The following is a 13,787-nucleotide window of genomic DNA, read 5'->3' on the forward strand; positions in this document are numbered from 1 at the left end:
TCTTTCTAAGGTTCTGTATACGTCTTTAAAAAAAAAACAACCCACACCAAACAATAAACGAGAGCATAGTAGCTATGTATTTTTAGTTTAGTGCAGTCAGTAACACTAATGGAGTTGCCCTGGAATCGTACAGGTGTAATATGGAATACCACTTACTCATACATGTTTTAATAGACGTGTCAAAACCAAGCATCTGCAAAAATGCAAACAGATGCTGCTATATGTAGCTAGATGCTAGATGTAGCTAATGTAGATAGATGTAGCTTAATGATGCCAGCATTAATATTTCACTAAGGAAGTATCTTTTCCTGTTTAAGGTGGACTGCAAAAATGTACTCAGTGGGAAAACAAAAAGGCCAATTTTGTTCTCTTTGCATAGGGTCATAGAAGCATAGAATATTGCTACTTTTTTGAAACTTATTTTATACCATTTAATGTTTAGTGTATTTCGTGTAACAAAATTTGGTGTGAGATCTTTGGGAAAGGGAAGGTGATATATAATTGCAAAATCTCTAAATAAGCTGATTTTTTCCACTCAGAATCACCCACTCATAGATCTCATTCACTCACACTCACACCCATACTCTCACAAGCACCGAGACGTGAGTGCTCAAGTGGTCTGGTGAGCATCACTTGTGCAGCGTGGCAAAATGTATGCCAGCTACTGAGTTCATATTCCGTCTCTGTGGTTCATGGACAGATCTTTTATACCCTTTAGGAGTCATCAGCTCTTAGTACATTTTTTCCTTGTCTGGAGTATATACGCTATGTCTAGAGCCTATTTTCTGGGTGGGCTAACAGGAAGAGTAATGGTATAGGTGATATGGTGCAACTGTGATGTTATCCTCCTGGTGTCAGAGTGCGTGGTCATCTGCTGGCAAGTCCTCTGTGCTGTGGCCTTGATATAAACAATACAGGAATGGTGTCCCGGAAGCATGTCCTTTATTTTCAATAAGGGGCATTCTTTTAACTCTTTGCTTTGCTCTTTCTTCTGGTGGTTACAGACACAGACGTTTCCATTCGCTCTTCATTTGTACCAACCTTAATATTTGCATTACGAATCTCTACAAATGTAAATTAATGAAATTAATTATAGGAAGCATTTGATGAGTAAGATTTTCAACTGATTCAATTTTTTCAGGAAAACTCTGACCTAAACACTGAGCCCGGTGAGTCACAGCCTGTGAAATTCTTCAGAGCAAAGAAGCCCTGTCAGTAGAATGGATAGTCTCAGGCTTTGTTCCAGCTGCAAGATTAAAACAGTCTCAAAAACACATTAAATGCAATGACCTTCCATCCTTGTTGCTAACTGTTGGCCCCAAGTGTCCCGAGTATGCTTAAAATACCTGCTGGCACACTGGCATGCGTTAGCGCATTCAGCATCAGGCCACGCAAGCAAAGATTTAAGCCTCAAATAAGACAGTGAGCGTGCTCAAGCTTTCTACTCTGGAAATGTTTTCATCCTATGTTTGTATACAGGTGTGGACTTAGGTGAAAAAAGTGTGCATGTTAAGTGAATTTGGGTTTGCAAGGCAGACTCGTGTAGCTCACAGTCAGTCTTGCCCATTCACTGAATGCTTCTTTCCCATTACAGGGACTAAGTAATGAGACTATTTAGCAATAAAGAATGATATCCCTGCAGCGGGCGAATGAGTCAGACCTGAAGGTCTGATGTGAAGATGATTCACCATTTGTGATGCATGTGATTTTGACTCCATTCGACATTTTAGAGGAGTAAATGTTTGAAGTAATTTACTTTTAAATCCAGTCTACCAATGGAATGAGGAAAACAAATAAGTAGAAAGCATGTTACCTTGCGGAACATAAATAGGCACCATATGAAAAGGCAGTGTGCTCACTCAGAGAATTTTCAGCAAGCGGTTGCACAGTGCTTTTGCAGCTTCATCCTTTCCAGTCCCAGCACTGGTGCACAAGACTCCTTTCTCCTACCAGTGGTCTCCCTCTGTGGATACTGCTCACCCTGCCCTCAGCCTCCCGCTGGGAAAAAGGTTGGCGTGAATGCTGAAATGATGAAAGTAATTTTTTCTGGGTTTGTTTCATAGGTTTCATTGAGACTTTTTGCCATGCTGTGATAGTATTACTCACAGCGAGCGGGGCCTTTACTTAAGGAAAATCTCATGACAGACAGCAAACCCCTGGTAGGGAAAGCTATTGCCAGTGGTGAGTCTTGAGTCAAACCACACCAGGAGCTCGTGCTCCCTCCAGTGCAATTTACTACTTGATAAATAAGCTTGAAATCTCATTTTCAGAGAGAGAAGGTAAATGACACACCATCTTTGGTGCTTACTGACCAGTGACTGATACTGAAGATGGTATTTTGTGTGCGCTTACAAATAAATATGCTCTTAACAATAAGGATGTTGAAAATCAAGACATCTCAGTCATTTTTATGACCCCCCAGTCATAAAACCCAGTAGGCTCAGCTCTGGTTCACGGTGTTGGCCACGGTTTTGTGAGTCTGAATTCAGACTGATTAGAAGCGTAAACTCTTCGTATTCCTTCCATCCTTCAGTACTGGGGTTTAATTTTAAGAGGATTCTCTGAGTGCATGTTAAAATTGTTGATTTTTAAAAAGAGAGCTCCGGTGTGATTTTTCTTTTTTTCTCGGTACATTAATAAAAGAAGGCTGGAAAAAAATGTGTGATAATATCTGATATAGAAGCTTTGATAATCCCATCTGATAATGGTGAATGAAAACCAAAAGATTTCCAGCTTGACAATGTTATACATATGCTGCTTGGTATAAAGCACCAGGTTCAGGACAGTGTAATCAATCTTTAGTGTCTGAGTATATCAGTGTCACAATTTTCTAAGACAGGCTCACATTCTGAAGGAAACAGTCTCATTAAATTTATATATATGTATATATATTCAAGTGACTTATTTGAGCTATGCAATTTTGACATAAATAAATGTAGTTCTTTCAGCAGACTCAGCACTTCTGTGTGACCTCTGTCAGCCCTGCAGGAGACCACGCAAGAGAGATTTCTGTCATCTCTTTCATTCACATTAGTTTCCAATTTTCAAACTGGACTCTCTGCACTATAAATCAGACAATGCTTTTATTTTATAATACTACAAAGTGACTTTAGAAGGATAATTAAACCCTATCGAGATGGTGCAATTGTTCATTTTCAAAGATGGTTTGATTTAATTTCAATTACTGAAAATTTATATGGGATACTAATAGTCTTTTCTCACTATACATAAGTGTATGAGATGACTTGAGTTATAATTATTTCTAGGAAAGTATTTATCTTCCTAATTTTAGCCAGGTTTTGTTAGGACTGAATGAGTTGTAGAGTTAGTCAGGAAGTGTCAAAATGTTACCAGCCTTTTAAAAGTGGGTGATGCTTCCCTTTTTCTGGTATGAACTCTAAGAAAATGTATATAGAATGCCTTATAATTGTCATTCAGTTCAGTTTTTAACATTTCAGTACATTGTAATCAAGGTTATGAAAAACTCCACTTATAGCGCTGTCTGTTATTTATACGCTACGCGTGTGCACATAGCCACACACAGGCTTCCAAATCAGTAAGAATTTTGTCAAACACTTTAGTCCCTAATTGCTGTTTGAAGACTGTCACTGTCCTAGCTTTAAAAAGACTTTTTCCTTTTTAAAAAATGTATTTGTTTATGCTTTTTAATTTTGAACATTTCACCTATAAAATTTATGGGTTTTTTTGCTAATTGGCAGTGGTTTAAAACTACATAATTATGAGCAGACTCATTACGGCATTCCTTGGGACATTTGAAACTATTATTAAAATAGTGACAGACATCTGAAAAGACACTTGGAGCACAAGAATTCTATTTTGGGCAGTAATCTCAAGTAGAAATGTAACTCGATCAACTGTGCAGGTGTATTGCATAGTAAAATATTTTGATTAACTGAGCTCAACCGTCATGTGGATGAGAGAGATTTCGGTTGATATGGTTTGTTTGGATTTCTAGAAAACTTAAAACAAAATTCCTTAAGGTTCTTAAGGACACTACACAGCCCAAAGGATAAGTACAAATGTCATTACATTCACACAATATCATTGCATGTTATGACAGAATATAGATATAAATGTTTATTTTCTTAGTAGAGAGGATGTTACCACTGGAGTTCAACAGAGATATGTGTTAGAACCCATGCTTTCAAGGTAAAATTTTAGCGGAGGAGCGAATAGTGAAGTGACAAGTCTTTCAAATTGTATTAGATTATTCAGGGTACTAAAGACTAGGGATGTGTGTGACAAATTTCAGGAAGACCAAAGGAAGCTGAGTGTTAAAAGGCATGTGCAAGTCAATGTAGAACAATATGGAGTGATGGACATGGGGAAAAATGGCGAGCATGAGGAAAAATGTTAACTCCAGAAAAAGAAACGATGGGTTCTGTGTTGACCATCATCACTTTGGAGAAAGATTTTGGGGCTTCATAGACCATTCTATGAAAACTCAGTGCTTGATAGCTTGCAAAAAACAAAACAAATATAGAAGTTGTTGGAAAAGAAACAAACAAAACGGACAGCGTGAGTTTGTCACTATATAAATCCTTCATGTGCAGCACCTTAAATGCTGTGTTGAGTTCTGGTCTGCACATTTCAAAAAGTATAGCATAGAAATTGAAATGGTTTAGAGGAAAAAAGCTTGTCACAGGTATGGAGAAGTATCCTTATAAGGATCAGCCAAGTGGGCTTGGAGTCTTCAGTCTGAAAAAGTGGTCTGTGACAAGCAACCACCGTTCAGTCTCTCTTCTAAAATAAGTATGTAAAATGAACAGCTAAAAAGATGCAGTGCTTATGAAGAGTATGGAGATTATTACAAACACAGTATAAATACAGTACCACCAATCAGAAAATAAATCAAAACAGTCTAAAACAAGCCGCCGTGATTAAAAACAAAATCCCTCAATAGCCTAAATGTATTTCTGGACTAGTATCTTCTGCATAAGCCCTTAAATCATCCTCAGTATAGGAGAAGTGTAAGGTGGCAAATGTGACTGTGAGGCAGTTTTAGGAAGGATGTTGTGCATAGTCCAGTGTGTGTGATTTTATATTGAAAAAAATGTCAGGCATTGTAAAAAATACAGAGTTAAATATGTGATGATAAATTTTGGAATAGTTAGTGCAGTTTTTCTAGACATTTATTTAATTTATTCATTAAGCATTTATTAAATGCTTTGAAGAATTCAACAACCGTGTGAATTAATTTAATCTTGATTTTCAGAAACTTTTGGCAATGTTCATGCCAAAAGATTTCAAAGTGGCTAGCTTGTCTTGAGATAAGAGAAAGATCTCTTGTAGATTAGTAGCTGACTAGGAAACAGAAAACAACATTTAGGAATTATTTGTCAGCTTTGGGATGGAACAAAGGGACTGCTGATCCCCTAGGCATATGTTCAGTATGTTTATAAAAGATAGATACAGAAAAAAGGGTGAACAGTGAGATGATGCATTTTGCACAAATGTGTTCAGAATAGTCAAATCAATTTGACTATTGCTAATTAAGGGATTTGAGCATCTGACATACAAGGAGAGGCTGAGAGAGCTGGGACTGTTCAGCCTGGAGAGGAGAAGGCTCAGGGCGACCTTTTCCATGTGTATCAATACCTGATGGGGACAGGAAAGAAGATGGAGCCCAGGTCTGCTCAGTGGTGCCTGTGACAGGACAAGAGGCAATGGGCACAAACCAAAAAGCAGGAAGTTCCATTTCAGTGTGAGAAAACACTTTTTTACATTGAGGATGGTCAAACAGGCTGCCCAGAGAGGTTGTGGGGTCTCCATCCTTGGAGATACTCAAAACATGACAAGACATGGTCCTGGGCAACCAGCTGTATCAGGGGGTGGGAGTGGATGGTCTCCAGAGGTGCCTTCTAGCCTCAGCCATCCTGTGAAATCTTAACTACCGTGAAGAACAGAGAAGAATCTCACAATATTGAACGGCTGGGTTATGTTGGGATGGATAAATACTCAGTGTCAGTAAATGCAAATACTGCATATGAGGAAAAAACCCATACCTATATATTTGCAAGAATAGGATCTAAGTTAACTACTACCACTTGGAAAAAAAAAAAAAAAATTACTGTTGAAGGCTCTTTGCAGAACATCTTCAATATTCAATGCCAGTCAAAAAGGCAAATAAAATCTTATTACTTAGCAGGAAAGGAGATGAAAACAGGACAGGAAGTGTCCCTCTCCCTTTGTAGAAATCATTGGTTCATCCTGTTGTGAATACTCAAAAGGAGTCTGGCAAAACTGGAAAAAACAAGGGAATGTGAGGAGGATGGGATGGCTCTGTGCTAATAAAGAAAGGTTCTTCCACTTGCAAACAGCTGGCTGAGGTGTGATATCATGCAATTATGAATGGTATAGAGAACACGAATAAGAAGTGGTTATTCTCTGTCTTATTTTACACAAAGTAGAGAACATCCAACCAAAAAAAAAAAAAAAACCAAAAACCACCCACCACTGAGGCACAGCCTTTTTAATGTAATCAAGTGTGTCACTAGATCACAGAGCTTGTCCCAGAACCCTTTGGCAGCCAAGTGCTTGAATGAATTGAAAGTGCAATTAGATGAAGTAGTGGAGGTAGGTTCATTGAGAGCCCAGGTGTAACCCTGGATTCAGGAAATCTCTGAAACTCCTTGCTACTGGGAGGGTGTATCGGAAAACATCACTCCTAGGCTTAATGCTGTCACTTACACTTTTTCCTTAAGCACCTGCTATGGGTTACTGTTGGAAACAGGGCACTTGTCTTGATGTGTCTTTTGTTTAATAAACAGGGTCATTCTTAACTTGTTGTTGGAAGAGCTGGGTTGCTGAAACCTAGGGCAAGAATGATGATTTCTTTTCTCTCTGCAAACTGACATCCTCCTCCTTACTCAGTTTTGCTTCTTTTCTCAATGGAGCAGTCGCAATGATATTTTTGCCTTTCATGTCAAAAAGGCATGTATTTAATTGTGACTGCTGCATGATGAACTGGATGACAAAGGATGTGTGGTACCTCTAGACATAAGGAAGCTTTGTATCACTTTCTCAATATTTTTTTGTACGAGGTCACATCCTTATACCTGGCTTTTTTAAATAACAAATTCATGACTTGGAAGTTTTATGGGTGAGACCCAGTATCTATATTCCTTTTTCCTAAACAAAATTTATTTCTTTTTTTTTTAATTGAAAGCATTATCAGTTTCTTTAAAAAACGCTTATATTGTACTGAGTTCAAATTTCTCATCCTCAGAGCTTTTTGGGGGCGGTCATTCCTCTCTCTTAGGCACATGCGATTTGTTGTGCAGTGCCATGCACGCTCATGAAATCATAATCCTCATAACATCAGCTGATAGAACTTTGTTTTTCTCTTGAGGCTTTGGATGCCCTTGCAAGCCCTGTCTTCAGGCTGGCGCTCCAATGAAATCAGTTCCCCTTCAACCATAATGAGGATTATGCTACTCTGAGGAAGCACCTTAATTCAAATTTCCAGTTGGAATCTTTTTTATATTCTGTTGTACAAAGACACGTAACCATCACCCTCTGAAACTCCTTAATCAGATGGTATACATTTAGACGGTATTTATCACCATACCACCAAGCTTCTTCTGGTAATACACATATGCATTAGAGTCTATGGGCACCCCTTCTAAACTTGGGTTACTTGAAGTGATTGGGGGGAGTGAGGAGGGCCATGGGGCAGGCTGTGAACCCTGGAAAGCTGTTCATCGTTACAGGGATTAACTGATACATAATTATGCCTAAATAGGACAAGGGATGGACATTTACTGCAGGTAGACAGGTTCCCCAGGCACTGGGGAATGAGGGGGTCGCACTTGCCAGAGGCCGGGGTGCGTGGGGAGGGCTGGGAGGCGACGTGCGGGCATAGCCGCCCTGCCGCAGGGCAGCTCGCCCCGGCCTCCCCCCCCGGGTTTGCTGCAGTGGGGTTTATCGCAGCTGAGGGGTGCCTTGGGGCACAGGGTGGCTCTCAGGCTCCAGGCTCTCGGGGTCAGGTGTTTCTCTGGACCACCACATCCTGGGTCGTTTGCATTTTCTCGGTTTTCATCTCAAAAAGTTTTTATTTGTGTTTCATTTTTTGTGTTATCCTGCTGAAAGTCAGGAAATTCTCCCCCTGCTAACTTTGGTAAGTGAGGGTTTTTCAAATTTGTGGGTTTATTCTCTCCAGGCAACCTTAAGCTTCACAGGCTGTATCGTTGTTCGTAGACTATTTAAAATTTCTCTATAATGCCCTGCAGTACATTCCCTTGAAACATCAAGATTGCAAATTCCTATTTTTGCAAAACGCCAATTGGCAAAGATCTTGCTTTTTTATCAGGATCAATTTTGTACATAAATTATGAGCGTGAGAAACAATTATTCTTTTGGAGAGATTTTCACATTTGAAGACATTAAAAATATTGTATAAAGAATACATATAGATGTATCAGGACCCCTTAACTAGCGATAGTGTAAATATTTCCCAGCCGTGCTGGGTTTCTATGGGCTGGTTTTTTTGCCATCCTTATTCAGGCTGAGCAATCTTCTGTGATAATTCTGTTGAAATCCCTGAAATAACTTTCAGAGTTAGGTTCTACTTAAGTGATTAAGGTGAGCCTGACCTTTAGGGTAAGATCCAAAGCCTGTTGCTGCTGGTAAGAAATTTTCTATGTACTTCTGTGGTGGCTTTAGATCAACGTGCTTTGCCTTGTGGCATTTGTGTAGATGAATGTTGAAGAGACGAGTAAATTTTTTTGACTGAAAGTTGTATTTAAATCTATTTTCTATCTTGGTTTTTTTTTTTTCAAAATGAGTTTCAGTATTTTACTAAGAATTAGATTTTTCATGCCATTAAAATGACATCTTATTTTATACAGGTGCATCCATTTAGACTTGAATTTATTTTTATGTAGTTTTATTTTCAGAATTGATTGTAGTCAGCATTGTTATTGAATCAGTCTCGCCTGAATTTTTCAGTATTCTGTGGGGACTAAGTAGAAGAAAATCATCAGATAGGGCACTGAAAAGCTTGCATAAACAGTTCTTGAGGCAACTATATCTATTTTGAGTTCCCAATACACACTTTGAATTAGCATGAAAAGCAAGATTACTATGGTTTTGGGTACTTTGATGATCTAAGCTCTCCAGACATTGGATCCCTTTTTCTCAAAGCTTTTGTTCAGATTCCCTGACTGCATAAAAAACATGGTCTGTCTTCTCTTTCTTATCTTTCCCTCCAAACCACTTGAACCCTGAATAGGGAGATCGTAACGCTACAGATGCTATAGCGCTTAAAATGGATAAATTCTGGCATGGATAAATTCTGGCATGTCGAATGTATGAAAATTAGGGTGAATCATTGGCAAAAAGTCCAGTCAGAGGATTCTCCTGTGTATCGCAAAGTTTTTTAAAGAATCACTACAAACATGCTACTGAGGATCTAAACCAGCTGATGGTGGTAAGAATTTGACCCTCATATAGTAAACTGTCCCCCTCCGTAGTTCAGAGCACTGTACTCCTGTTCAGTACACCTGAAGGTTGTGCCCTTTAGTGACCCATCTTCATCAAGAAGATACAAATTATTTTTGATTTTTCCCAACAGAAAGCTGACTGTGTTAGCTTGGTGACTTCAAAAGTATTTTTTGAATTTTGAATAATTAATATAGCACTTAAACGGAGGTTGTTCTTTTTCATGCTTACCACTCACTTTACTTAGAGGATCCAGAAGGTTCTACTAGGCGAGAAGCAGTACAACAGTGCAATCTCCTTTTCCTCTCCCACCCACCCTCAGCAAGGGGATGCTGATCTCCTTAAGCTAAGTCAGAAGGGTAGATTACTCTCCCAGTCTTATAGTATCTTTCAGATATATGTGTCTTTGAACTTTTTGTAAGGATTTTGGTAATTTGTTCAGTGTCTTTATTCTTTCTTACAGGATTTTCTTGGAAAGAGGTATTTAAAAAGCCTCTATTACAGTAACAGCTTTCACTGGGCTGTTTCAATATTGCAAAACTCCAGCGTCCAGAATCTGGTTTTCAAACTCTCTGTTGAATCAGGCTGGAAACAGACATTTGAAGTGACTGTTTAGCAAAATAATTATTTTTTCCCAGTGGTCTAGAGTGAAAAATATGCAAATATGAATAAAATGAGCTCATTTGGAAGGCACTGAGCTTTAATGAATAACCATTTATATAACAGCAAAATAAAACAAATTAAAATTTGTTGTGAACACAAGCTCTTTTAAAAGAACAAATTAAGTGAACATACTGAGAGTTAAATCAAGACACTGGAGGCTTTAATAAGCCTGTTCTCTGCGTGAGGAGTGCTGAATGAAAGAGGAATCAAATAAGACCTTCACAGAATTGGCACCAAATTATTTTTGTTTCTAGTCTAACTCTATCCAGCGTAATAACACACTGACTTTGAAATCTTACTCTAGTACATCTCTTGAGGTGAAACAGTGAGGAAAATTGATCCCTTGCCCATAACCCCTGTGCACAGATTTCCCTAGAAATGGCAGTTTCACTGGAGGGTTTGTTTGTTGATGCTGCATCTGTATCTGGAAATTAGCATCAAGCTGAATGTTTCTGTTCTGCACAAGGCTGGATGGTTTTAAAGGGAGAAAAACCAACAGCAAGAAGAAAATACTACAAATGTCTGCTTTGGTTTGTTTTTTTTTTTTCCTTTTCTTTCTTTCTTGGCCAGTCTGAGCTATATAATTTCATAGTTAATGGAATTTATAGAGAACAGTTATAGACCAGTATGACTCTAGGTTTTATGTGCGCATTATTGTCTTTCCCACATCTGGAATGCTAAACGTCTTTATTTTGGCTACATTTATGTAAATATTGAGTCTTCTTGCATATCATGAAAACAAAGATGTGTTGCAAATCATTGTTTTTTACTGCAGAAGCACAGCAAAAACTCCATCCTCAAAAGAATGCCTTAGTCTACCTCCTCAAAGTGGTCAGGTTGTCCCAAAAATCTCCATTCAGTGCTCTGAGCCTTCAGCTAATGCAACCGACAGATGACACATGATCTATCTCAGAGGGCTTACTCCCACTTTTTGAACACATTCGCTGTGAGATCAAATGAATCCAGTTTAATAACACTGTAAAGCATGTTCTAACGTCTTAAAGTAAATGTGAGCATGTACCAACTAATGTGAGCAGGAGGTTGAACCAGATGACCTCCGCGGTTCTTTCCAACTTCAACTTATTCTGTGACTTTGTGATTCTTTCTTTGTCTTTGATAGAGCTGATTCACTGCTACTAAAGTGAGACAAAAAGTGGAAAACCTGAAATTTCTGCTGCACGGCTAACAAGTGAATGAGAGGACAGGACACTTGTAGAGGGGCACAAAATAAAGCCTGTATGGAAACCAGGGCGGAGGTTTATATAATTAGGAAAACAAGATGGCAACTTCATGAAGTTTGTAAGAGATATCAGTATTTATGTCCAATTTAGACAATAAACAATAGGTATTTTGATGTGTCATGCTATGGAAAATGTTTGTGGACGGAGAAATGGAATGATAAACTTCATTCAAAAAATCTAACTTGTACTACCAAGTGCAGTATTTTGCTTGTGCTTGTGTTTTTTCCTTTCATATAAGTTATTACAAAAAGATTGCCAAACAAATGTCAGACAATTATTAACTGTCTACCTAAGCTGAATGGCACAAAAGGCATTCATTCAGTGCTTAATCATATTTTATGTTAGCACTTGGGCCAGGGTAGTGGGGCCTTTCCTCCAACTGTGGAAGTCTTCATTTTGGAAAAAGAGTGAGGGGAGGTTCGTTCTCGCCTATAGTGAAGCTTTTGTAGAATCTGGATGTGATACAATTCACTTGGCTCACAGATTCGCATCTCAATTCTGCTGGTCCAGCCAGCAGATGGTCCTATCTTGTATGAATAAATGAGATAAACAGGCAGAACTCGTGTGAACAGCAGCGCATTTGTACAGCCCTCTTCAAAAACCTCTGCTGCCTGACAGTAACAAATCATGCCTTTTCACCTAAAACTTCTTACTGGTTTTACAGTGTGAGTAGCCCTTCATAGCGGCATGCTTATATTCACTGTTCTTAAGTCGATTGCATCTCTAATTTTCCATTTTCTGTATTGTAACAGCTGGAAACAGTGAGAGGGAGGGCCAAGAAGCAGTGAGGAAAATACAAGAAGAAACTTTGACTGGAAAAGGTACCGTACTATATCCTTTTCTTTAAGGAACTCTTTATTCCTGTCCTTTTGCTGGCTGCTTCTTTTATATAAGGTCCCCTTGTATACTGTTAAACTTTTTCAGTTTGGGGAAACTAATTCTTAAAGTACATCTGACATGGGAAAAATGAGTAGGATGTTTTTTTTAAATGCTTTCAGTTTTGTTTCACTTCCTTACTCTGTGTCATTGCAAAAGGGCTGGCTGCAAGTTACAGTCTGCCTGCGCATGTGTATGGGCACATTGATTTAATAGCTGGGCAGAAAATCAGAATACTAGTCATTTATACTAAGGGGAGGATGACAGCAGGTAAGAGTGGGTGTGCTCTTTTTCATTGCTGGCCTTGCACTTGCCATGGTGTGTATAATCCCATAAAAAAGGTGATTTTTTTTTTTTTTAAAGAGGATTCTAAGAGAACAGGGCTGCCCAGTTGTGTTAGTTGACATATGACGAGAGTTTATAATCCTTCACAAAATAAAACTGTGTTCTTAAAAATAGATGGACCTTTAATATCAAGCCAAAATTCCTATGTTTTTGTGGTTCTTCTGGTTTTGTTGTTTAATCTGATGAGCAGTTGTGTTGGAGGAGGCATAAGGAGAGCATAGCTTGATAACTATGAGAAAAGGCTTATTGCGCACTATCTGCTGTGCGATTATAATTTGCAATTTATGATGGAGGTTAGTGCATCTAATATTTCCATCTCTTGGATTCACTGGGTGTAGTTCCTAGTAGTGTATGATGATTCACTGCTGCCACTTTGATGTATCATTTCTTGGCAAAATAATAGGGCAGTGCTGGTACTCCACCCTATTTAGGATCTTCATGGCTTCTGCTGAGATCTGATTCTGTTTTTGTGCCTCTAATAATTACTGTTATGATGATCAAAATACGTTAATTATTGTGTTAAAAAAACCTTTCATTAAGATTTATCTTTTGACTTAAATAAATGTGCACCCATCATAGCCTCCGGATACATGTATGCTAGTTAAAAGCATCATAAATTAAGGCATAGTCAGAAGGATCATGAAAGGAAAAAGGTAATTATCACATCGTTTAAATCTTTTGCTGGAAGTTTCTGTACAGAGACCAAAACCATTTGGAATGAATTACATCACGTGACCTGTGTGAAGCTGAATAAACCAGGTTCTACCTTATTTTCTCACGTGTGTGATCGCAGACTTTTCTAGCACCCCAGTCTTTCTTGATTTTTCTGAACGAAGTAAGCTTTAACCTTCAGTTGTAAACTTTGTCAAGATACAGCTGGCAGTCTGAGGAAGCTGAAATTGTATCTAAAGTTGACTGAAGTTGTTCCTTGTTGTAATTATAATGAGTGAGGCTTTAGTAATCTCAGGTCCTGATAGATTTGGCCTAAAAACAAACTGGAAGAGTATCACCTTTTCGGAATTTCTCACTGATTGAGGGATATTTGTATTTGCAAGTGCATTATCCTGTGCAAAGGACTTGTGCAAGTCTGTGCAGCAGTCCTGTGTCACTGCTTATCGATGATTTTGTATATAGCTCTGTAATGGGATGTGTGTGCAATGGGATGTGTCCTGTGAACAGGACTAAGCTGCGAGAATGTAT

At 38.5% G+C, this 13,787-nt stretch overlaps 1 protein-coding gene across 1 annotated transcript in view; it reads left to right on the top strand.

The window, feature by feature from the left end:
* DHRSX (dehydrogenase/reductase X-linked) overlaps positions 1-13,787 on the top strand; it is a 174,993-nt gene that overhangs the window by 38,596 nt on the left and 122,610 nt on the right. Inside the window, exon 4 of the mRNA XM_075727609.1 lies at positions 12,119-12,187. Within this exon, the coding sequence (XP_075583724.1) occupies positions 12,119-12,187 (69 nt within the window). The remainder of the gene's footprint in view (positions 1-12,118; positions 12,188-13,787) is intronic.

This window comes from Pelecanus crispus, chromosome 1 (genome assembly GCF_030463565.1).
Source record: "Pelecanus crispus isolate bPelCri1 chromosome 1, bPelCri1.pri, whole genome shotgun sequence".
Classification (NCBI taxonomy): Eukaryota; Metazoa; Chordata; class Aves; order Pelecaniformes; family Pelecanidae; genus Pelecanus; species Pelecanus crispus.